The sequence below is a fragment of the Hyperoodon ampullatus genome (assembly GCF_949752795.1).
Source record: "Hyperoodon ampullatus genome assembly, chromosome: 14".
In the NCBI taxonomy this organism is placed as follows: domain Eukaryota; kingdom Metazoa; phylum Chordata; class Mammalia; order Artiodactyla; family Ziphiidae; genus Hyperoodon; species Hyperoodon ampullatus.
Window position 1 is genome coordinate 50851968 of NC_136927.1, and position 25705 is coordinate 50877672.

Below are 25705 nucleotides of genomic sequence, written 5' to 3' on the forward strand. Positions count from 1 at the left end.
TCCCAAAGTCCCCTCTTAATTAAAAAAAATTTTTTTGGCTGTGCTGCGCAACATGCAGGATCTTAGTTCCCTGACCAGGGATGGAACCCTCACCCGCTGCGGTGGAAGTGCGGAGTCTTAACCACTGGACCGCCAGGGAAGTCCCAAAGGCCCCTCTTAATACCATCACAGTGGGGGTTAAGATTTCAAAATATGAATTTTGTGGTGTCACATTCAATCCACTGCACATGCCAAAGGGGAATTAAGGTAGCAGATGGAATTAAGGTCACTAATCAGCTGGCTTTAAAATAGAGAGATTATCCTGTATTATCTGAGTGGGCCCAATGTAATCACAAGGACACAATGTCCTTAAAGGTGGAAGAGGCTGGCAGAAGAGAAAATCAGAGAGATGGAAGCAGGAGGAGGACTCAGCCTGATGTTGTTGAACTTGAAGATGGAGGAAGGAGCCATGAATCAAGGAAAGTGGGCAGCTCCTAGAAGCTGGAAAAGGAAAGGAAACAGATTTTCTGCTAGAGCCTCTAGGAAGGAATGAACCTTGATCTTGGCCCAGTGAGATCCCTATCAGACTTCTAATCTACAAAATAACACATTTGTGCTGTTTAAGCCACTAAGTTTGTTGTGATTTGTCACAACAGAGAACAAATACAACAATGTGTTGCACAAAATATCAAAGTACAGAATAATGCACAGAGTGTGCTGCAACCGGTTGTGTGAATATGTACTTTTGCACATATGTTTGTAAACGGGGGGACGAGTGGGTCTCGACATTGGCTGTACATTAGAGTGATCTGGAAAGCTTAAGAACAAATCCCAATGGCCAATGGCCAGGCTGCAGTCCTGTAAATCAGAACCTCTAGGAGCGGGGGGATGGGGGAGAAGAACCCAAGCATTAGTATCTTTTGAAGCTTCCCACGTGCAGCCAGGTTGAGGCCATTGGTATAGACTGTCTCATCTCTGGAAGGTTAAGCATTGGGGAACAGGGTGACTGTGGGACCAGGGAGGGAAAGAGAGACAGACTTGCTTTAGTTTTTTAATTTTGAACTTCACTGTATCCCTTTTTTTTTTTAATTATTTATTTGGTTGCACTGGGTCTTAGTTGCAGCGGGCAGGCTCCTTAGTTGTGGTATTTGAACTCTTAGTTGCGGCATGCATGTGGGATATAGTACCCTTACCAGGGATCGAACCCAGGCCCCCACGATTGAGAGCATGGAGTCTTAACCACCGCGCCACCAGGGAAGTCCCTTCACTGTACCCCTTAAAAAAACTTTTTATCATGGAAAATTTCAGCGTATACAAAAATAGAATAGTATAACGAACCCCTACGTTTCCATTAGCTAGCTTCAACAATTACTAACATTTTGTACCCTTTTAATTTTCTAGCATGTGCATGTTATATATCAAGATAAATAAATAAAATGAAAATAAAATACATGTGCCAAAGCTGTACCACAGAGAAAACCTTGGGGACAGGGCCCAGGAGCCTGCGGGGTTTTGTTTTGTTTTTTGGCGTGCGGGATCTTAGTTCCCGGACGAGGGAACAAACCCGCGCCCCCTGCAGTGGAAGCACAGAGTCTTAACCACTGGACTGCAAGGGAAGTCCCCGGAACCTGCATTTTAACAAGCTTCTTGGGGGTCCTCATGGTTGGGGCAGCACTGCGCTCTCTCTGCCTCTGACTGGCCCTCACTGGCTGTTTTCTTGTTTCTTTCTGGCACTTCTCATTAGCAAGGCATCAAGGACGCATGCCTGTGAATGTTTTGAGGGGCTTTTTGAACCGTTTCCATTTTTAGCCCATGTAACCTCTCTTTTAATGAATTCCAGTAGGTTCAATGTTGCTGCCTAAGGACACACAGGGAGCGCCCACAACCTCCTACAGGTCTCCTTGACTCCTCAGGACTGTTGCGTAGGCCTTGGTGGCCTTACAAAGGAGCACAGCCTACAAAGTGGCTTTCAGAGGAAGAAGACCTGATCCAGGTCCTCTGTCTTCTCTCTCAGCTGGGCTCTAACACAATCCAAGAAGGAGAAAGGAGAGAATGTCAGCGTAGTTCAGGCTCTTAGTCTTCAAGGCTTTTCCTCAAACAGATTTTCATAGATACCAGTGCGGGAGATGAATACACAGATTCTAGGCTAGAACCACGAGACTCAGCAGGTTCCTCAGACCCTGTCTTCCACTGAAGCAGCCTGGGTGAGGATCTCACCTTTTTGGGGGGTAAAATAAAAGGAAAGGGCTGAGAGAGGTGAACTCAATGCTCTAGGGGGACCTAAGCAAGGGTGGGATTACATGCTTTTGGAATAATTGTGGAGGAGGTTGAGTCTTAAAAGATGGGTATTTCAGAAGGAGGATGGCAAGTGGGTAAGGAGAGGGGGTGGCATTCCTCAGGGGAGAAGCCTTGTGAGTAAGAGCACAGAGTGATGTGCAGAGTCTGTTCAGGGAACAGGGACCAGGTTTGTTCAGCTGGAGCTAAGGGTATGGCAGGAGCAATGGCACAGGAAGCCAAAAAGAGAATTTCTGCCTGCAAGGCACTTTGTGGTTTACAAAGCTTGTCCGGTCTCTACCTTACCAGGTCCTTGGTACAAGCCTATGAAGTACAGAGCCATTGTTATTGCAGTCATTTCACAGAAAACAAAACACAAAACAAAACTAGGATTCAGAGTGGTTAAGTGACCTACGCAAAGCCACGAGACAAGTTCACGGCTGAGCTGAGATTCCGACCCCAGGGTTTCTGCCTCCTAGCATTCTTTTCCCTGTGACTGAGATCATCTTTGGGACCCTGATTAATACTATGGTATGAGGTTGAACTTGGGCAGTGGGGAGGCATGGAAAGGATTTTGGAAGAGGCCTGGTCATCAAAGGCGCACTGGCCCTGGGCACACGTCCTGGTTGGGAGAGGATTGAGGATTTAGCTCCTAGCTGCCTAGGAGCTAAATCGCTCTGACAAAGAAAGTGGGATGATTTCCAGGTAATGTGGATGAGGCAGAAAGGGAGAAAACAGCTGATGGCAGGCCCTAGAGAGAGCCTGTGGGGAGGTGTGGTGGTCATTCTCTCATCCATTCATTCGATAACACTCTATTAAGCACCTCATCTGTGCCAAGTGCTGTGCTAGGCATCGGGGATGTGCTGGTGAACTTGACGATGGGGTCCCTGCCATCACAGGGCTGCCATTACAGGGGATAGCCAGATAATACAGAGCAAATGAAAAGTCAAAGAACTTCTAATTGTGATTAAGCTTATGATCTTCAGGAACATCCGAGGACGTCCACCCAGGTCATGTGGTCTTCAGGCTGGCTTCTCCTACCTGCCTGTGGTGGTTCAGTGGAGCGAGGCTTCCTTCCTTCTTCTTGAAGTGATCTGGGGAAGGCTTCATGGAAGAGGAAGCATCATGGCTGGGAATTCATTCATTCAACAGATACTTAATGATCACCCACTGAGTGCCAGGCTCTGTTCTAGGTGCTAGGGAAAATCAGTGAACAAAACAAAAGGGACCATGTTGCTACCTTCATGGAGCTACTGAAAGGAGATAGACAGTAAACAAGACAGAGGGTAAAATAGTGTATCAGACGGTGATGAATACTCTGGAGAAAAATATATTGGGGGAGGGGGATACAGAGTGTGTGTGTGGGATTGCATACTGCAGTCTTAGGGTGGCCAAGAAAGGCTGAATTGAGAAGATAACATTTGAGTAAAGACCTGAAGGAGGTGAGGGAGTGAGCCATGTAAATACCTGTATGCAGAATGGATGATCCAGGTAGAGGGACCTACAGTGCAAAGAGTTTTACTGGGTGTTTTCAGATGAGCAAGGAGGCCAGCGTAGTTGGAGCAGAGACAGCAAGGGGTAGATTGCTGGTGGTGAGGTCAGAGGATTAATGGGAGGAGGTAGACGGTTGGGGCATTGCAGGTCTCTGTAGCTTTTACTTTGAATGCACTGCTTTGAATGCAAGTTGCCCAAGGCAGAGGTCTGGGCTGCTCATCTCAGCACCCAGCTCTGCATCTAGCACAGGGTTTTCACCTAGAAAATGTCAAGGTGAGATCTCTTTAAAGAGAAGTATGTCAACAGAGGGCATTTGTGCAGGCTTCGGGGAATAGTTGGCAGGTGCCCATTTTGACCAGTCTCTTACACAGAGAGAACTTCAGTGGGAGATAGATGGGGAATGTAGGGCCAGGTGGACAAATGTGAGCGGGAAACAGGAGGATCACTGGGTCTTCAGGGGATGGCCTGAAGAAGCTGGTGACTGGCAGGGTGGGCTGGAGGAGAGATGGGGGCAGGAGGCTAAAGCAGCTGAGAGGAGCAGTGGGCTGTGGAGTAGAGAAACTATAGGCAAGAAACCTTGGGGTGGGAGTGGGGTGCTGGCCAGGACTTGGACAAGGGTAAGAGAGAAGTGAGACATAAATGTCTGGTGATGTGTGCCTAGACCAGGGGGCCCTATGAACAGAACTGGAGAATTCTAGAGGGCTGGCCTCTCTCACAACACTTAGCATGCTCTGCCTCGAGTTTTATTTTCCTCTTGCTTTCCTTATCCTTGCCCAAAGGGCGGGGAGTGTGTCTTACTCATCTTTGCGTCACCCAGTGTCCACTGCTGCAGGGCATATAGCAGGTGCTCAGACAGTTCTTCGGTTCAGTTATTTTGGATCAGTGGCTTTGAGAAACAGACATGCTACCTTTGATCCCGTTATTTCTAGAATCATCCTTCCCTCCACATGCTAGTTCAGCTCTTCCACTCCTCAAATGCTTATCAAGCCATGATGTTGGTGGATTATGAAAGGGCAAACAGTTATAGAGGCTATGTCAAGTTCAGGGTTAGCTAGACATTTCTCTGGGCACACAGAAGGAAGTTCCTCTAGAGGTGAAAGAAGTAGCTGCTACCAAGCAATGCAAACTGTCACCTACTTCCTTTATGTTTCCTGAAGCGGTTGCTCCAGGACCCTCTCTGCATACTGCAAGCATCAATAAATGCCTGGGGTGCTGGGGGAAGACTAGGGAGCTGCACTGAAGATTGAACATTCACCCAAACATCTACTGAGCATCTACAGTGTCTGTGGACACAGGACTTAGAGCAATTGCACCTACTGTATTCTCAAAGTTCAAGTTCAAGGTCATTTTTCCCGATGACTCTAGACACCCCTCATCTAGATTAGGGTTGTCATAGCACCTTGTACAATACTTCTCTTAGCCTAGCATTTATAAAATGGCATTTTATTTTTTATTTTTATTATTATTAAAATATTTATTTATTTATTTCTATTTATTTTTGGCTGCGTTGGGTCTTCATTGCTGAGCGTGGGCTTTCTCTAGTTGTGGCGAGCAGGGGCTACTCTTCGTTGGGGTGCATGGGCTTCTCATTGTGGTAGCTTCTCTTGTTGCAGAGCACGGGCTCTAGGCGCGCGGGCTTCAGTAGTTGTGGCACGCGGGCTCAGTAGTTGTGGCACATGGGCTTAGTTGCTCCAGGGCATGTGGGATCTTCCTGAACCAGGGCTGGAACCCGTGTCCCCTGCATTGGCAGGCGGATTCTTAACCACTGCGCCACCAGGGAAGTCCCCTAAAATGACATTTTAAATGCCTGTTTTCTGGTCTGCATGTTTTACTAAACTGGAAGCTCTTTGAAAGCAAAACCCCAGATTTTGTCCTCAGCACTGAGCATGGAGTCTTGCACAACGCAGGCATCATATAATCACCAATTGCTGAATTAAATGAGACAGTGATGTAGAGCAGGGGTCCCCAACCACTGGGCCATGGACCACTACCGGTCCTCTGCCTGTTAGGAGCTGTGCTGCACAGCAGGAGGTGAGCAGGACGGGCGAGCGGGTGAAGCTTCATCTGCCGCTCCCCATCGCTCGCATTACCGCCTTAACCATCAACCCCCACCCCCGCCCCCGCCCCAGAAAAATTGTCTTCTTATGAAACCAGTCCCTGGTGCCAAAAAGGTTGGGGACTGCTGATGTAGTGTCAAGGATGCACTAAGTGGCACCCCAGGATATCAGGGGAAGACTTGTCGTAGTTCAAACAGGATGTTGGAAGAGTAAGTGGTCATTAGGTGAAGAGACAGAATTCCAGGTGGGGAACAGATGTGTGCAAACGTTGGAAGGCATACTAAAGGTGTGAAATTCTCTGTAGTTGGAGCACAATGGTGTTATCTGGGGAGCTAGGGCCCCAGACAGGAGCGGCAGCAGGACAGGATGGTGCAGACCCTCAGTAACGTTAGGGTCAAGCCCATAAAATACAGGTTATGGCGGCAGCTCTGTCCAGAGGATTAAGATGCTCCCCTGGGAAAGAGCCTCCCACCACACCCTGCACACAGCACGTGCCACCAGCTCGCCCGCTTACCCAGGCCTGCTTGGAAGCTCACTGGACTCGGGGACGTCCAGGGAGGGGTGCCCAGGCCGGGACGCCCAGGGTGGGTCGACGAGGGCGGGGCGCGCAGGGTGGGACGCCCGGGGTGGGGCACCTGAGACTGGGCGCGCAGGCGCGCTGATGCCTCGAGCCCCATGGGGAGGGCGGGTGCGCGCGCTTCCTCGCGCACGCGCGCACGGAGGGGGTGACGGCCGCGGTGACGCTGTTTGCGCCTGGCGGGCGGCGGCGCGTGAGGCGCGCGATTCCCGGTGCCTTGGGAGCAGTGCCCCGGCCCCCGCCGCTCTCGTTGCCGTCATGTCGGGCCGGTCTGTCCGGGCCGAGACCCGCAGCCGGGCCAAGGATGACATCAAGAAGGTGATGGCGGCCATCGAGAAAGTGCGGAAATGGTGAGGGGCCAGGGCCGAGGGTGCTGGAGGGGGACGCCGGCCCAGGCCCAGAGCGGCGGTGAACTGGCGGGTGGGGTGGGAGCAGACCGGCGGGCGCTTGGGGGAAGGGGGGGCGGAGAAGGCGGGAGGAGGGTGCCGCTCGCGTCGGCGTGAGGTCAGAGGGCGCGCCAGCCGCAACCAATCAGCGGGTCGCCCGGCTAGCGGGTCCGCCCACCTGCCCTAGGGCAGCGCGGCGCCCGGAGGAGCTGCGGGCGTTTGGCGGCGCTCGGTCTTGGGTCTTGGTTCGCACGCCGGTCCTGGCGCGGGCCCCGTCCCCGCGCCCGCCTGCCTCGGGAGCCTTTTGCGTTCTGAACTGTCCCGTATAATAGCTAACAATCTCTGAGAATTTCCCGTTGGCCAGACTGAGCGCTCTACGTATTAAGTCGTCTAAGTTAGGTGAGAGCTTCTCGGCAAACCTACATGCCCCGGGACCAAGTGGTTATTGGAATTAAAAGCCCTGTGTTTCGCCTAATACGGACCCACACGAGCGAGCTGGGTAGGCATTTTCTCTTTGTGGCCTGGGAGCTGTTAGTAGAGGAGTCAGGATCTACTCTTCATTTGGAAACGGCTCCTGTAGTGTTCGTTGCAGGCGCCGGTTGACCGCCTATTTTGTACCAGAAACAGTAATGCGTTATTACCTTCAATTTTCACAGCCAACTGTTTGCGCCAACTTCTTGAGTACTTTTCTCTAGCTGATTACTAATAATAGTTTTAAAGTCCGGGTAGGTGTTAGCTTCCTCCAGGAAGCCTTCTCCAAGTTCTCCTGCCCTTCACCCTCCACTCCCTTTATTATTATTTTTAAATTAATTTAATTTATTTTATATATTTGTTTTTGGCTGTGTTGGGTCTTGGTTGCTGCGCGGGGGCTTTTCTCTAGTTGCAGCGAGCGGGGGCTACTCTTCCTTGCGGTGCGTGGGCTTCTCATTGCGGTGGGTGGGCTTCTCATTCTGGTGGGTGGGCTTCTCATTGCGGTGGCTTCTCTTGTGGCTCACGGGCCCTAGGCGCGCCGGCTTTAGTAGTTGTGGCCCACGGGCTTAGTTGCTCGTGGCATGTGGGATCTTCCCCCACCAGGGCTTGAACCCGTGTCCCCTGCATTGGCAGGCGGATTCTTAACCACTGCGCCACCAGGGAAGTCCCTCCACTCCCTTTAGGGTCATTACCTTGGACTTTATTTTCGTGTTTATTTGTCCATTCCTCTACAAGATCAAGTTCCTTAACTCTTTATCAATAAGGGCTTCATATATAGTTGGACTCATAAATACTAGTTAAATAATTAATGATTTTTCCCCTCCAAATCTCATCCTTCTAGGTTTTTTTAGGAAACCTAAAAATGGGCATACCTTTCTCTTCTGGCCATCTCCGTCCTCACCTGCAACCTAGGGCAGATGAGCATATTCTCTCACCCAGAACTCTTGTACCAACTTCCCTATGATCTGCCTGCTTCAGGACTGGCTCATTCCCCAGTCCATTCATCACATTGTATTTTTATCAAGTGTGAATCTTCTAGCACTCCTCTGCTTGGGAAATAATGCTTCATTGATCTCTTCTTGCTCTTAGGATAAAGACCAAAGATGATCCTTCTTGCCCCACCAGACTGGTTCAAACTGCCCTCTTTCCCAAGATGCTGGCCATCTTTCAGTTGGGGCCACACTTCTGTTTCTGCTACCTGGTGTCCTTCCTTTACCCTCTCCTCCCCCTTGCCTGGTTAACTCCTAGTTCTGCTCTCCAGTTGCTTCCTCAAGGACACCTTTCAAGATCCGCAGTCTAAATCAGGTCCCCTACTGGAACTTTCCACAATTGTATTAGGTCGAACCATAAGATATCACCTGTATTTGCCTTTTTAACCAGCAGAAGCGGCAGTTTGATATGGTTAAACCTAGTGATTAGGTTTCTAACTGTGAGATGAGTTGTGTGATGTCTGTTTCCGGTTGGAATTTTGGGTCTGTGAGGGTCAGGACTGTGCATCTTGTTCCCTGTGTGCCCAAGACTTAGCATAGCGTCTTGAATATTAAATATTTTTTAGTAAATGAGGAATAAATGAGTGGCTTGTCCAGGAATGAATGAATGAATTAATTAATTAATTAATTTAATTCCAGGAATAAATGAGTGGCTTGTCCAGGAATTAATTCCAGTTTCCTAAGTCTTTAGTTCATTCTTCTTTCGGTTACATCATAGTCTCTACATTTCTGTGATGTCACCATTTGCTGAATAGCATCATCAATAGCAGCAGTAACAGCAGTTACTTTTTTTGCTTTTTTGTCCTCAAATTGGGATGCGAAACTTGCAGAAGTCATACTCCAGACTCCCCAACTCTGGCCGTTCATAATCTCCACTCTTATTCAACAACGTCACTTGCCTTTCCCTCCCCAGGTATGTGCGGGGTGGGGAGAACAACTACTCATTTTTTAAGGCTCATCTCAAAAGTAACCTCTTCTGTAAAATGAAACCTTAAAGCAGTCTTTCCATGGCGGCTTGGCCTTCACCTCTTCCAGAAGCCAGTGTGAGGCTCAGGTCTGTTAGTTGGAAGCATCCTGTCCTGCTCCTGTGATTATTTTTAAATAGCATCGTGTTTCAATCCAGAGTTCCACAGGAGTCATAGGAGTTCTGCCTTCCATGGGATATCCTGGTCTTACTCTTTCAGCCTTCTTCTTGCCACCTTCATGTGTTACAATGATTTCTTTACTTATCTTTTCATTGCTATGAGTTCCCAAGAGAGGGACCCTATCTTATATATCCTTTATCTCCTATAGGGCCTTGTATATTAGGGCTTTATAAATATCAGTGGAATTGAATTAATTTGGGGGAAATAAAGAAGTTTATGCCAGATAGATACCTGAGTTTGAAAATGTGCTGATACTCTATACTGCTGTAGGCTGTGAGGAACAAAAGGTTTTGGTACACTATACATGAGCAAAGGTGGCAAGTAGAGGGTTCAGAGCCAAAGGCATTTGATAGCAAAGTGTTTCTGGAAGGGATGATTTTGTCCTGAAAGGTAAGGTATGATTTGACGGAGAGGAAGTTTAGAAAGCACTTAAGATTGAAGGAATGGTCTGCTGAGAAGTGGGAAAGCACAGTTATGATCAGAAAATCTATTTTATTGTTTATCAGTTCTAAGAAGTGTCTTTGTTTTAGGGAGAAAAAGTGGGTGACTGTGGGTGACACGTCCCTTAGGATATTTAAGTGGGTTCCCGTGACAGACAGCAAGGAGGTAAGTGTGGAAGAAAATCGAAACAACAAAAAGGTAACGTCTTCTTTCTTTCTTTGATTGCCTCTTAATTATAATGGAATGTATTTTCCCAGAATTGAGTTGAAAATACTTCAAGGCATCCTCTGTCATTGGTCCACGCAAAGCCTCTTATTTTATTATTTCCCCCCCTTTATTCCCTTTCCTTAACCCATTCCTCTTTTCCAGGGCTTGGCAAACTACAGCCCAGGCCTGCTCCCTGTGATTCAATATAGTTTTATTTGAACACACCTATGCCTGTTTGTTTCCTTATTTGTGGCTGCTTTTGAGTTGTAATGGCAGAGCTGAGTAATTGCCATAACACCTAATGGCCTGCAAAGCCCAAGATATTTATTATCTGGCCCTGTAAGAAAAAGTTTGTGGACTCCTGCTGCCCACTGTAGTTTATTACATCATGTGTTTAATATGTATATATGCCTTACTAATTCCTCTTCCATGGGTTTATTTGGACACCTGTATATTCTTTTTTTAAATTTTTGTCTGCATTGGGTCTTCATTGCTGCGCACGGGCTTTCTCTAGTTGTGGTGAGTGGGGGCTACTCTTCGTTGCTGTGGGCGGGCTTCTCACTGCGGTGGTTTCTCCTGTTGTGGAGCACGGGCTTTAGGCGTGCAGGCTTCAGTAGTTGTGGTGTGCGGGCTCTAGGGTGAGCGGGCTTTAGTAGCTGTGGTGCGCAGGTTCAGCAGCCGTGGCTCGCGGGCTCCAGAGCGCAGGCCCAGTAGTTGTGGCACACGGGCCCATTTGCTCCGCAGCATGTGGGATCTTCCCAGACCAGGAATGGAACCCGTGTCCCCTGCATTGGCAGGTGTATTCTTTTTGTTTGTTTGTTTGTTTGCGGTACGTGAGCCTCCCACTGTTGTGGCCTCTCCCGTTATGGAGCACAGGCTCCAGACGCGCAGGCTCAGCGACCATGGCTCACGTGCCCAGCCGCTCCGCGGCATGTGGGATCTTCTCGGACCAGGGCACGAACCCGTGTCCCCTGCATCGGCAGGCGGACTCTCAACCACTGCGCCACCAGGGAAGCCCAGCAGGCTTATTCTTAACCACTGCGCCACCAGGGAAGTTCTGGACACCTGTATATTCTTGAAAAATACATAGCGTTGTTTCATATTTGTATTTTTTTAAAATTTGCATCTATATATAGCATTGTGCTATAAACCTCTATTCTCTTTTTGAGAACTCTGCATGTTTCTGTAATTGTAAATAAAATTATTACCATTACTCTTGCATTGTATTCTCTTATGTGCAGTGACCACATTTATCTATACATTCCCTGAGTGATAAACACCCAGATTTCTCCAACTCTTTTTTTTTCCTGATTGTTTTGAAAAGATATGAAATATAAAACACGTACAGAAAAGTATCTAAAACATATGTAGTATATAGTGAAAAAATATAAAGCTAATACCCTTGTAAAAACCACCTAGGTCAAAAAATAGACATTGCCAGCTCCCCCAGAAGGCTCTGTAACTCTTCCCAGCATCCCCCTCCCTCCCCTCTAGAGGAGATCACTCTCCTACTTTTGCTTTTACAACCACTTCCTTAGTCATTTGTAAACATTTTTTACTTTATATAAGCAGCATCATGAAGTATCTATTTTTGTATATCTTGCTTTTTTTGCCTAGTGTTATGTTTGTAAAATCATCCATGTCGTATTTGGAGCTGTTTGTTCCTTTTCATTGCTGTATGGAGGTTTTTTTGTTTTTGTTTTTTAATTTAATTTAATTTTTATTTTTGGCTGCATCGGGTCTTAGTTGTGGCATGCGGGATGTTCGTTGAGGCACGCGGGACCTTTCGTTGTGGCGTGCGGGCTTCTCTCTAGTTGTGGCCCGTGGGTTTTCTCTTCTCTTGTTGTGGCGCTCGTGCTCTAGTTGAGGTGCGTGAGCTCAGTAGTTGTGGCACGCGGGCTTAGTTGCCCCGTGGTATGTGGGATCTTAGTTCCCTGACCAGGGATCAAACCCATGTCCCCTGCATTGTAAGGCGGATTCTTTACCACTGGACCACCAGGGAAGTCCCTGTATGGAGTTTTATTATAGGACTGTACCATAATTTATCTTTCTTATTCTCCTGTAGATGAATATTTGGGTTGTTCCCCATTTGGGATAATAGGAACAATGTTGCTGTGACATTCTTATTCAGTATGTGGGTCAACACATGCATGGGTTTTCCTAGGATATATTCCTAGGAGTAGAATAGCTAAGTCTTAGGATATGTGTATTTTGACCTACACTAGCGACTACCAAACTAGTTTCCAAAGTGATTGTACCAGTATATATTCTTAACAGCAATATGAGTTCTCACTGCTCCAAATCCTCATCAACAGTTGGTATAGTTAGACTTAATGTATTAAGATATCTCATTGTGGTTTTAATTCGGTGATTAATGATGTAATTACTAATGAGATGGAGAACCTTTTCAGCATCCTTTTGGATTTCCTCTTTTTTTTTTTTTTTTTTTGCGGTACGTGGGCCTCTCACTGTTGTGGCCTCTCCCGTTGCGGAGCACAGGCTCCGGACGCGCAGGCTCAGCGGCCATGGCTCATGGGCCCAGCCGCTCCGCGGCATGTGGGATCTTCCCGGACCGGGGCACGAACCTGCGTCTCCTGCATCGGCAGGCGGACTCTCAACCACTGCGCCACCAGGGAAGCCCTGGATTTCCTCTTTTAAGAAGTTCCTATTGTCTGTTTGGCTGTGGTCTTTTTCTTAGGACTTGTAGGGATTCTCTGTGTTGTGGACACATACTCTTTATTGATTAAATACTATCTGTACCTTTTTCCATTCCATGGCTTGTCTTTACACTCCGTTTATGCAGGCTTGAGTAACAGAAGTTTTTTCTTTTTTTTCCCAGTACGCGGGCCTCTCACTATTGTGGCTTCTCCCGTTGCGGAGCACGGGCTCCGGACGCGCAGGCTCAGAGGCCACGGCTCACGGACCCAGCCGCTCCGCGGCATGTGGGATCTTCCCGGGCCGGGGCACGAACCTGCGTCCCCTGCATCGGCAGGCAGACTCTCAACCACTGTGCCACCAGGGAAGGCCTGTTTTTGTTTTTTTAATTTTATTTTTGGCTTCATTGGGTCTTCATTGCTGTGAGCAGGGGCTACTCTTTGTTGTGGTGCGCGGGCTTCTTGTGGTGGCTTCCCTTGTTGCAGGGCACGGGCTCTAGGCGCGCAGGCTCAGTATTTGTGGCTCACAGGCTCTAGAGCGCAGGCCCAGTAGTTGTGGTGCATGGGCTTAGTTGCTCCGCCGCATGTGGGATCTGCCTGGACCAGGGATCGAACCCGTGCCCCCTGCATTGGCAGGCGTATTCTTAACCACTATGCCACCAGGGAAGTCCCGAGTAACAGAAGTTTTTAATTTTAATGTAGACAAAATAATCTTTTACTTTATAATTGGTGCTTTTAAATGTCTTAAATCTGTTCCTTCTTTGAGGTCACAAAGATATTCTTCCATATAGTCTTCTACAATCTTGTTATCCTGTTCCCATTTATAACACACCTGGAGTTGATTTTCGTGTATTTTGAGTTGTAGAGGTTAGGTTGGAGACCATGTTTTATACTACTAGGCAACCCTGCCTCCTCTTTTTTTTTTTTTCTTGTGGTACGCGCACCTCTCACTGTTGTGGCCTCTCCCGTTGTGGAGCACAGGCTCTGGACGCGCCCGCTCAGCAGCCGTGGCTCACGGACCCAGCCGCTCCGCGGCATGTGGGATCTTTCCGGACTGGGGCACGAACCCATGTCCCCTGCATCGGCAGGCGGACTCTCAATCACTGCGCCACCAGGGAAGCCCTAATTTTTGTGTATTTTGAAGTAGGGGCCCAATTTCATTTTTTTTCCATGTGGATATGCATTTGTCCCACCACTTGAAAAGACTGTTTTCCTCCTGCTCTGTAGAACCAACTTTGTCGTATTCCAAGTGTCTGAATATGGGTCTGTTTGTGTGTGTTGCCTCCAGCTTTTTTTGGTAGCACAGATGACTCTGGTGGACATCCCTTAAACCATTGCCCTTGAGGATTTGTGGGAGGTTTTCTCTGGATTAGATGCCCAGGAGTGAGATTGCTCTGTTACTGGCTGTACATACATGATTGTTTTTACTAGATGCTGGCTGTCAGATCTGTCTCCCGAATAGCTGCACCCAGATAGTTAGTACACTTCCCCAGTTGTGCCACAGGGCTCCCATTTCCCACATCTTCAGCAACATCTGATATTAGCTAACTCCTAATTCCTAAATCCTGCCAATCTGATAGAAGTAAAGTGGTATCTCTTTGTTTATTTTGCATTTCTCTGAACACTAGGGAGGTTGACAATTTTATCTCTTCAGATTTCCTTTTTATTCATTTAGATTTCTTCTTTTCTGATTTCTTTTTTTTTGCCCTGAAGCTTGCGGGATCTTAGTTCCCCAACCAGGGATTTAACCCAGACCCTCGGCAGTGAAAGCACAGAGTCCTAACCACTGGACTGCCAGGAAATTCCCCTCTGATTTCTTGTATTTTCCTTATTCTTGTATTGGGTTTCCTCTTTACTCTTCTGATTTGCATGGCTTCTTTGATTGATATTCTAGATATTCTAGAAGATACCGTGTCTTCTTTTGATTTGTATTTCCCTGGTATGTCTTGTAATTCTCTTTCCCCGTTTTACATTTTTCTGCTTATTGGGCATATTGGGTTTAGCTGTGGGTGACAGAAAACTCAAAGTAGTAATGGTTTTTAAAAGTTTTATTTTATTCTTAGAGGAACAGAAATATGCAGTCTAGGACTGGTGTGGCACTTCCACTCTAAGAGTCCCCAGGGACCCAGGTTTCTTGCAACCTTTCTGTTCCTTTTTTTTTTTTTTTTTGCGGTACGCGGGCCTCTCACTGCTGTGGCCTCTCCCATTGCGGAGCACAGGCTCCAGACGCGCAGGCTCAGCGGCCATGGGTCACGGACCCAGCCGCTCTGCGGCATGTGGGATCTTCCCGGACTGGGGCACGAACCTGTGTCCCCTGCATCGGCAGGTGGACTCTCAACCACTGTGCCACCAGGGAAGCCTCTGTTCCTTTTTTTAAAAAATAAATTTATTTATTTATTTTTGGCTGCATTAGGTCGTCATTGCTGCGCGTGGGCTTTCTCTAGTTGTGGCGAGCGGGGGTTACTCTTCGTTGCAGTGTGTGGGCTTCTCATTGTGGTGGCTTCTCTTATTGAAGAGCATGGGCTCTAGGCCCACGGGCTTCAGTAGTTGTGGCGTGTGGGCTTAGTTGCTTCGTGACATGTGGGATCTTCCCAGACCAGGGCTCGAACCTGTGTCCCCTGCATTGGCAGGTAGATTCTTAACCACTGAGCCACCAGGGAAGTCCCACCTTTTTTTTTTTTTCAATAATTTATATTTAAGAGAGTAATGGTTCTATTCATTTTACTTTATTTCTATTGTGGTAAAATACACATATCATAAAATTTACCATCTTAACCATTTTTTTAAGTGTACAGTTCAGTAGTGTTGAATACATTCACTTTGTTGTGTAATCCATCTCCAGAACTCTTCATCTTGCAGAGGTAAACTCTATACGCATTAAACAATTGCCCATTTTCCTCTGCTTCATGTTTGACCTTGTATCCAAGTTTGAGCTCCAGCCATCATTCAACACATTCAAGTTCAAGGCAGCAAGAGAGTGGAAGGATGGGCAAATGGTATTTTCATGAATTTAAGGAGTTTCCTAGAAGTCTCCTCAGGACATGTATACTAGCTATGTGTGTTCATAATAGCTGTGGCACCACTTAGGGGCCGGAAAGGCCGTGAAAATGTCACCATCTAAACATTCTACTTACATGGACAAGGATTTCTGCCATGATACACTTTCTTTTTTCTCTTCACCTCATGATGACTAGACAAATTTTCTTCTGATTTGAAAGTTCCACATTTTATTTTTAATTTTTTTATTGGCTATCTCTAACCTAATAAGAGTTATACTTACTATTTTTCTGTATCAGTGTATAAAGCTTATCAAAATCTATGTTTCCCCTCTGAGCCTGAACACATTTTTAACCACCCCTGGTCTCTACCCCCGCCCCCCACTTTCATTCCTGCCCTCTCCTTAGTTTTGAATGGAATTTCAGGTCAGATATTCTGTTCAGATATTTCTGTTTTTACAGACATTTCTTGTTTTAGTCATTGCTTAATTAGGCAAAGTAAACATTACTAATTATTTACTAACCCTTTGTACCTATTATTGCTTTCTCTTAGATTCATTTCTTTTCTTGCTGGAATACACCCTTCAAGAATTTTGCCAAAGAGGACTTGTGTGGAGAAAACTTTTGATGTGGAGAAAACTTTTGATCATCTTGATCAGCCAACCATCTTCATAACATACTTTCATGTTTAATTGATCATTTTACCTGTATATGAAATTCTAGGTTAAAAATTATTTTCTTTCAACATTTTGAAACTATTACTCAGTTGTTGTGCTTCTAGTTTTCTGTTGAGAAATCTGATGTCAGTCTAATTCTTGATTTCTTTGTAGGTGATTCTTTTGTATTCCTGGAAACTTTTAGAATTTCTTCTGTTTGACCTGGAACTTCTGTAAGAATATCCTATAATGTGAACATCTAGCTTCATTTCTTAACTTTTAGTTTGTTTCATCTCTTTATTTTGTCCTCATATATTCTGACTTCTCAACCCAGGGTTTGCTCATTAATCTTTTCTTCAGCTCTATTTCTGCTAATAAACTCGTTCACTTAATTGTTTTTTCTTTTTTTCCACACTGCACAGCTGGCTTGTGGGATCTTAATTCCCTTCCCAGGGATCAAACCTGGGCCCCAGGCAGTGGAAGCGCGGAGTCCTAACCACTGGATTGCCAGGGAATTCCCTCATTCACTTAATTTTTATTTTGAACGAGTTTATTATTCATACCAAATTTCCTTTGTTGTTGGTTGTTCAAAACAACTTTCCAGTGTCATCCTTATCTTTCTGAGGAGATTTGCTATGTTTTATTTCAATTTTTCTGTCCCTCTAGTCTGCTTCTTCCGGTATAGCTTGTTCTGTTTATTGTCTTTCATGGTGCTTGTTTTCCTCCAGTGTCTGGTTAGTTTTTTCTGTGCACTCATCTTTTATTCCTTTTGAGTCTGAGCTACATTGGCTAGAAATGTGTAGAAATGAGGCTTTGTGTTCCCTCCTCTAAATGGATTTAGGGGATGGGATTAGCCTCAGGGTTCAGCCTTTCCCTTTTCCCCTCTCTCATCTTCCCCTGTGTCTCAGGGAACTCCCTAGTACCAGTCTTCCACGTGCTGCCTTTATCTGGGAGCAGCCGTCCTTGTCCAGCCCAAGGAGCTGGTGGGTGAAAGTTAGGGGGGCTCTGGAGTCACCCTTTGTTTTTCATCTAACCCTGGCTCTGGTGATGCCAATACCCATAAGGGTCAAAGGTCAGGCTGCTAGCTCTCTTGGGTAGTGTGTACATATGGGGGAACCCCCCACATGTACAGCAACCCCCTCCCCATTTCTCACATATAAGACCCTGGCCCTTTCCTATTTCAAGTTCTCCTGCCCAGGACTCAGCTCCTTTTGTCTCTCCGAAGGGCTTCTTACAGTGTTTGTGTTGGTTTCTGAGCTGGGCCCTGAGGTCCATCGGTTTATGTACCTTCCAGTGGTCCATGATAGTGTGCCATCTTCTAAGGTACTAGCATAGACCAGTTAGGTTAGGAAAAATAGAAAATGACCAAATTGGTAAAGAAAAAAATGTGAAGGACATAAGGGAGTGGGGCACTGCTGATGGGAGAGTAAATTGGGACACACTTTCTACAGGTGAAGTTGATCATATATGTATACTTAAAAGCTTAATTAACCAGATGGTGGGAATCCTTTCACAGTGTATATGTATATCAAATTAACCCAGGGTATGCTTTAAATATCTTACAATTTTATTTGTCAGTTATACCTCAGTAAAGCTGAGGGGGAAAAAGCTTTCAGAATATTTATGCCTTTGATCTAGAAGTTTTATCTCTAGAAATTTATCCTCAGGACATAATCATGATGTGTACAAGGTACATCTATAGTGTTGAGCATCACAATATTATTGTTCGTGGTATTTAAAAATTGCAAGCAAAATGAAGATCTTATTGTAGAGAATTCATTAAGTTATTGTGCACCAGTATATTGTAAAGCTTTGTAACCATTATAAAAGATGGTATAGAAGATTATTCAATGGCATAGAAAAAAAAATTTTTTTTTAGGAAGTTACATATTTTATTATTAAACTGTTTCTTATTTTCCTGCAAGGCTGTTGCTTCACTGTATAAAAATAGCACAAGCAAACACAGTATATTGCAAAATTAAGATAGTAATTTCTTAATTGGACACTATACAACTAACAAACTTTTCTCCACTGCCATTTATTTCCAGTGGCAAGTTCATTGAGTCTTTTGACCTAAATCCAGGGATGGCTGTAAGCAAGTTACTATATATATATATATATATATATATATATATATATATATATATGGTTAAGATAACAATGTTATCCTTGAATTACATAATTTTTATAACTAGTTTTACCACAGATAATTTATTTAGGGGTTCCATTTTCACTCCTCAATAGATTTTATGTATTTCTCATATGCTTCCTCACTCATTAGTTCATCTAGTTCTGAAGGCTTACTGAGTGTCATCTTGATCAGCGAACCATCTTCATAACAAGATTTGTGGACAAGTCCAGGATTTTCTGCTAGGGCTTCATTCATTTCTGTTACATCTCCTGATAGAGGAGAGTGGAGTTCACTCACAGCTTTCACACTTTCCAAAGCACCAAATTCCTCTTGTTTGTTCAATTTTGTCCCAACTTCAGGCAGACTGCAGTAAACAACATCTCCCAAAGCTTCCTGTGCAAAATTGCTGATTCCCACTGTTCCAACACCGTTTTCTGTTGTTACCCACTCATGTTTGTCTGTGAATTTACAACTCGACAGCAGAGCGGGTCCGGTGCGCAGCGCCCGGTCGGCGCCCGCCCGCAGTCCCCAGGGCCGCAGCGGGCAGGGCGTGTTGGGCGCAGAGGTGGCGCACAGGCTGTAGACCGCGGCCCGCACGCTCCACACCACTCGCAGCGCCGTGTTCGCAGAGAAAAATGTTTTTAATATGGTGAATGGGGGAAGGGGAGCAAGTTATAATGCTGAATCATGAGCCATTTTCATACAGTTGTATGTATAGGTTGTCTCTGGTTGTACAGGTGATTTTTCATTTCTTTTTCTGTATTTTCAGAATTTCTTATAGTGAATGCATATTTTATATGAGCACAGAATCATTAAAATAAAGATAAATGAGAGATCAGAAAAAAATAATGATAAAGCCAAATGTTGGCATGGGTGCCGTGATGCTTGTACTCCAAATATATTGCCAACCTCCTTGTAGAGAGTGGTGAGTGAGCCACAGAATATTTTAAGAAAAATATGTTTAGTTTATACTTTTTGATCTAGAAGGAATTTTTTTTGTGAATTTAGTCACATAATCCAGGAAAAAGTGAAAGTTGAGCATTGTGGGCTTATTCCTACTAGCAACAAACAAAGACAGTCCTAAATCAGGTAAAGCCAAATGTCCACTAGTTGAGTAGTGATTAAGTGATTATGATATCTGGAATATTGTGCAGCTAGTAAAAATTATGTTTATGTAGCCTCTGCAGTAAAATGGTAAAGTGTAATTACATTAAAATTATGTCTGTATATGAAAAAATGAAGGGAAGGACTGCATATATGTGTACAGTTGATTTATTGCCGAGCTAGTATTGAGAGTATTAAGAAACACTAAGTTGTATCACTAGTACAATGCACGTACAATAAATAGGCAAGTATAAAAAGTATGAATTAGTAAATTTGAGATTATTCAGATTTGAACTTTTGGCTGTTGGGATGCTCTCATTTGCAAATGCTTGGATTGATGGTTTTCTGTCCTGTGGATTATTTCCTTGTTTGTTGCAAGCTAGTGCTTACCTTCCCACTGTGGTTCCCCCACATGTGTAACCTGCATCCTGCTTGAAGGCAAAGGTGGACATGGGAGATCATTTTGAGTGGATGTGGTGGATTGGTGAGGAATAGAGCTAGCAGGGGCCCCTTGTCCTGTCACTGCTTGCGTTACATATAAAGTGACTCCTTCCTTTGTCCAGTCAGAGGTCCTTTCTTCTTTCACTTTTTTTTCTTCCCTGCTGTGCTACTAAAACAAGGATCTTTCTCAAATGGACTGGATAGAGCATTCTCATCAGGGCAGAAAGCAGAAGAGTCCTACAGGGAGCTCTAGTGGAAGATATGTATCTGCCTCTCACTTGCAATTCATGATATTAGCACTGGAAGGGTCCATTTTACTGACAGAGACACTGAGGGCTGGGGACACCTTGTCCAGGATCCTGTTATTCCTCGGGTCCTGGATTCTGAAACCGCTGTTGTTCCTCCTGTTCCTAATCCAGACCTCTCTGGTGTCTCAACACCTTCTCTCTCTCTGTGAGTCTTCTGCTTGGCTCTGTCATATTCCTCTTTTTTTCCTTTTCTAGAAAGAAAAGTCAAAATCGAACAGTTCAGCAGCCCGGGAACCTAATGGCTTTCCCTCTGATGCCTCAGCCAATTCCTCTCTCCTTCTTGAATTCCAGGGTGAGTTGCATCCATATGTCTTCCTTGCAGGAAAATGAAAATTTAGATGACCCATTAATAATCAGAAGAATAGTCTGTGTGTCATTTCAGTGCCTGCTGTTTTGCTGGTATCTTCCTGGGCACTTTATGGAAGGCTTTTCATTTAAACCTCACAATAACCCTGCAAGAGAGACGACAGTCTCCTCACTTTCCAGTTACGGAAACTGAGGCTCAGAGAGGTGAGGTTACATATCTAAAGTCACATCACTTGTAGGTGGCAGACCCCATGGTGGGTCCTGGTTTTCTGGATCAGAAGCTCTTTTCTTTAGACTGTGTATTTGATGAGAGTGCCTCAGAGGAGACCCCCCCACCCCCATGCCGGGGCATCTGCCTATCCACCCTTAGCCCAAGCTCTGCCTCCTAAACCAGTCTTCGGTAGACGTCCGGCCTGAGTCAGCACTACACTCATAACATCACCGTTTATACCTGTGTGGCACCTACTGTTTATGAAGCACTTTCACTTCAGTTTCTCATTTTTATCTTTACATTAGCCTGTGATATAAACCAGGCAGTTACTGTCATCCCTATTTCAGAAAACTGATGCTTGGAGAAGAAAAGTATTTGCCTAAGCAGAAGAGTGACAGAGCTTTATTCTTTTTTGTGATAAAATGCTACTTCCATTTTAGTATAGAAGGTGGTGGTCATTGTAGGATAAAGACTGGAAAGGGCTTACAATTTTCTTTTCGGAACTAGACTGGGAGTGACCAGGTATCCCCTCCTCACTTCTCCCCCAACCCCTGCAAGGTCAGTGTGGTACAGGAAGAGAATACAAGGGAAATGTTCTCTAGCTGTGTGAGATGTTCCATCATAAAGCTCTGGGAGACAATGGGAGGCTCCATTTCCTCAGTCTGGGCACTATCTCATCCTTTTCATTCATTGAACATTTAATGAACTCCTACTGTGTGCCAGGTACTGTGTACTGCACTGGAGATTCAAGGACCAGTAAGCCACAGAGCCTGCCTGCGCAGAGTGTAATGGAGGGAGACTGGTGTGTAATATAGTAAATGCAGGTGTGCCCAGGAAACAGCAGGAGCATAAAAGAGAGGGTGGTCATTTCCACCCAAGGGAGCCTGAGACACGAGGCTCTGTGGAGGAGGTGATGCCTGAGCCGAATGTTGGCATGTCTAGAGGCTTTGCAGGAAGACCGGAAAGAGCATGTCATAGCAGACACTGGTACTTGAAGCTGCTCTTAGGTTAGAGTCCAGTTTGGCAGGAGCCAGGGTGCATGGGGAAGAACAGCAGGCGGTGAGCCTGGAGATCAGAAGGGAGTTTGTAGGTTGGGATAGGGCCATCTCGTGGGCAGTGGGGAACCGACAAGGGTTTAGAAAGATCACTCTGGCAGTGGTATGAGGTCCAGTGGGGGTGCCTGAGACTGCGGGAAGGGCAGTTGGGTAGCTGTGGCTGGAGGCCAGGCGAGAGATCATGAGGGCTGAGCTGAGGCCACGGGAGAGGAAGGAATGGGCACAGGCTGAGTCAGGGCAGTGGGTGGGGCAGATTTGGTGACTGGCTGCTGGAGGTCAGGGAGAGGAAGGCCCTGCTGACTCTGTGTTTTTAACTTAGGTGGTGACTTTAAGCCTTCAGACAGCGCTTCCCAGGTGGGATCCCACGGTCCTTGAGGCGGTGAGATGGAGCCTAGGCAGGTGCAAGGGCCCGAGCTGACGACCTCCAGACACTGTCACCCTCCTTCAGACAGCCGAGAATAGCAGACAGACTATCATTTTCTACACCTCTTGTATTGTGAGAAAGGTTGAGAGGCACAGATGTGTTCCTCCCTTCACTGGACAGTGGGAAAATACCAGCTGTAACTGGTGGATAATAAAGAAGGGATTAATAAGCATATCTTGACCTTCCTGAAATATAAATGTTGCATAAACTTAAAGATTCTGGCTGCATCTTGTGGTGCTTAGAATATGTGTCATAAAATAGAACATGCTTAAATTAATCAATTTAGACTCTTGTTGGTAAGTTGCAGTGCACAGAAGCCCCGAGAATGTCTGCCTTTGGTTCAGGGGCTGTTTACAGCCGTCCGTGATCATTGTGTGCCTGGCTGTGTCCATGCTGTCTGTAGAGACACCAGGCCCTTGGCTCTGTACTGAATTACTCTCAGAAGTGACCACCCTCAGCTGTTGCCTTTGTCATGTTTGGTTTTCAGATGAAAACAGCAACCAGAGTTCCGTGTCTGATGTCTATCAGCTCAAGGTGGACAGCAGCACCAACTCGAGCCCCAGCCCCCAGCAGAGTGAGTCCCTGAGCCCAGCGCACACCTCCGACTTCCGCACAGATGACTCCCAGCCCCCCACCCTGGGCCAGGAGATCCTTGAGGGTGAGTCTCTGTTGGCCCACGATGAGCGTCTTGGAGGGGCCTTGCTCTTGCTCTTGCTCTTGATGTTTCTCTTCTTTAGAGTCACAGGTTAGAGAAGTTGCCCCAGAGCTGGCAGCTTCAAGCCGCTTGTCAATTGTTTGAGGCTATTTTGGGAATGGTTGTATTTTCCCCTTTCACAGAATGAAGAAAGAAAACAGCAACACAACTGAGCGCCAGGCTCTCTGTAAGGAAGGCACTTTTCATATTTGATGCCTGGTATGATTCTCTCAAAAACCCCATGAAATGGCAGCTGTTATCTCCATTTTACAGATGAGGAAGTAGTCTTAGAAAAGTTCAGTTGCTTGGCCATGATCACAGAGCTAGTAACTTGTGGAACTGTGTGTCTCATTTCATTCCTTCTAACTTCAGAGCTCGTGCTCTTTGCACTAGATGCTGCAAATTTCTTCTTACAATGTATATTGATTCTGCGGCTTGTCTTGCCTCTTCACCAAGGCGTCTCCACATAGCTCGCAGGAACACTCCCCCAGCTTGGGGCAGAGATTCCACAGGAGTCTCCTGCCTCAGGAGGCCCTGCAGCTACGCCCACCTTTGCTTTTGCAGAGCCCTCCCTGCCCGCCTCAGAAGTTGCTGATGAGCCTCCCACCCTCACGAAGGAAGAACCAGTTCCATTAGAGACACAGGTAAGGAGGTGCTTTGGGTTTCCCAGTTTCTAAGAAAAAAGTAAGGGCTCTGTTAATGTGCACTGGCGCTATAGCACGGGATGTGCTGTAGTTGGGAAGGCAGCACGGACGCTGGGCTCCAGGTTATAAGGTAGGGGAAGAGGTTTGGTTATCTGTGAGACAGTGGGGGGTGGACTTCTGGGTTGTAAATTAGGGTGGAAGGAGAGATCTGGTTCAGAGGGATGGCCCTGTGATTCCATGCTCTGGCTGCTTCTAGATTGCTGAGGAAGAGGAAGACTCAGGTGCGCCTCCCCTGAAACGCTTCTGTGTGGACCAGCCCGCAGTGCCGCAGACAGCGTCAGAAAGCTAGCACCACCCTGGCACCCTTCGCCTCCTGGCCCCAGGCCTCTCTTGCATTCTGGTTCTGGCTGTGCTGTGCTGCTGGGCTAAGGGCAAGCACTGGGCTCCAGAGCCTGCACATAGGAGCCTTCTGGGCTGGAAGGCTGACATAGGACTGGGGGTCGTAACGTCATCTTCCCGTCCCTGGCACCTGTGTCTGCTTGATCCTGAGAAGAGGAGCACTCCTGTCCTTTTTGCACCCCAAGTAGGCTGGAGCATCGGCCACTCCAGGGTTCATCTGTCACCTCCAGGTAGCAGTTTCTGCTCCGGAACCTCTGGACTGAGCTGCTGGTGCTTCTACAAGAGGAAAGAGATGTGGAAGGCATCCTCCAGAGAAGAGAGTGCCTAGGGCTTACTTGAATTGAATGGAGACTGTAGATTCATGGACTTTCCCATAGGGCTAGGGGCCCTGTAGGCTGCTGTTGGAGAATGCCTGAGTAGACTCCGGAGGCAAGGGAAGGGCTTCGCTCCATGAGAGGGTGGAAAAGTCCATATAGATTTCTTGCTATCCTGGCACTTCTGCCCATTCCTGAGGTTATCCTGCCTCTCATGGGCTCTCTGGCTGCTGACAGTCCTTTGTCCCCCACTGTAACCATCCCCTTCTCCAACACACGCGTGTGCGCGCGCACACACACGCACGCGCAGCTTTTGTTGTTTCCACCTGGACATTTCATTCCAGCATCCCCTGCCTCCTGCCACGGTCCCCAGCACTCCTGCCGCAAACTCTGCCCCAGTGAGAATTTGAGGTTCTGACAACAGCACCCATTCCCACAGTACTCCTTCAGCTCAGACTTTCTAGAAAGTTCCCTTTTCTTTGAAATCTGCATGTTTAATTGAACCTCGTGATTTTATTTTTTGTTTCAAAAAAGTTTAAGAAAATGGAAATGGACAACAGTGAGTGAAGACATATTTTAGCACCGAATAGAATATTTTTAAAATTAAACTATTTGAAATATGTCTTGTTGGTAGCTGAGTGCTTCATTCTTGAAGGTTGTGGAGGGCAGGGGCTGGGGGGCGTGGTGGCTGAGTGCTAGCGAAGTCACTGTGAGCTGGGCCCTGCCAATTGTCTTCACTCCCACAGAGTGACTTTCTGATGAAAATGATTTGGAGACTCCATTTGAAGTTGTAATGTGCTTGGAATTATACTTCTGTCCCTGTGTGACATGAAAACCTGTGTACCTGTGTAAGATGAAAACCTGTGTACACTGTACAGCTCCAGGTCCTTAGGAGGCTGACTTTTGTTCTTTAACTTTTTTTTTATTATGGTAAAATACACAACCATAAAACGTACCGTTTTAACCATTTTAAAGTGCACAGTTCAGTGGCACTAAGTACATTCACAGCATTGCGCAGTCATCACCACTGTCTAGCTCCAAACATTTTCATCACTTCAAACAGAAACCCATACCCTTTAAGCCCTTTAAGCCCTCACTCCCCATTTGCCCCTCCCCCGAAGGCCCTGGCTATCACAAGTCTGCTTTTTGTCCATGGCTTCCTTTTTGCTCCCGATTCCAAAGGAAAACAGAGTCATGGTGGAAAAGAATTCTACATTCTATATCTCCAAGAATTTCATTTCCTGGACTTCCCTGGTGGCGCAGTGGTTAGGACGCCACGCTCCCAATGCAGGGGGCCTGGGTTCAGTCCCTTGTCAGGGAACTAGATCCCACATGCCGCAGCTAAGAG

At 46.4% G+C, this 25705-nt stretch overlaps 2 protein-coding genes across 3 annotated transcripts; one reads left to right on the plus strand and one right to left on the minus strand.

Moving 5' to 3' along the window:
- Positions 1–6639: 6639 nt before the first annotated feature.
- BCL7B (BAF chromatin remodeling complex subunit BCL7B) lies at positions 6640–24979 on the plus strand (the record flags this gene model as incomplete). Of its 2 annotated transcripts, XM_079719938.1 has the most annotated exons (6): positions 6640–6731; positions 9903–9978; positions 20506–20602; positions 22794–22964; positions 23565–23644; positions 23901–24979. In XM_079719938.1, 6 exons carry the CDS (start codon positions 6640–6642, stop codon positions 23991–23993), a joined length of 609 nt encoding a protein of 202 aa, XP_079576064.1. In that variant the 3' UTR covers positions 23994–24979. The 2 variants fall into 2 exon arrangements, with proteins under 2 accessions (XP_079576064.1, XP_079576065.1); XM_079719939.1 differs by lacking the exon at positions 22794–22964.
- LOC307062556 (glycine cleavage system H protein, mitochondrial-like) lies at positions 18557–19087 on the minus strand (the record flags this gene model as incomplete). Its single annotated transcript, XM_079718296.1, has 1 exon — positions 18557–19087. A coding segment is annotated over one exon (531 nt), but the record flags the coding sequence as incomplete, so codon positions are not given.
- Positions 24980–25705: the final 726 nt, after the last annotated feature.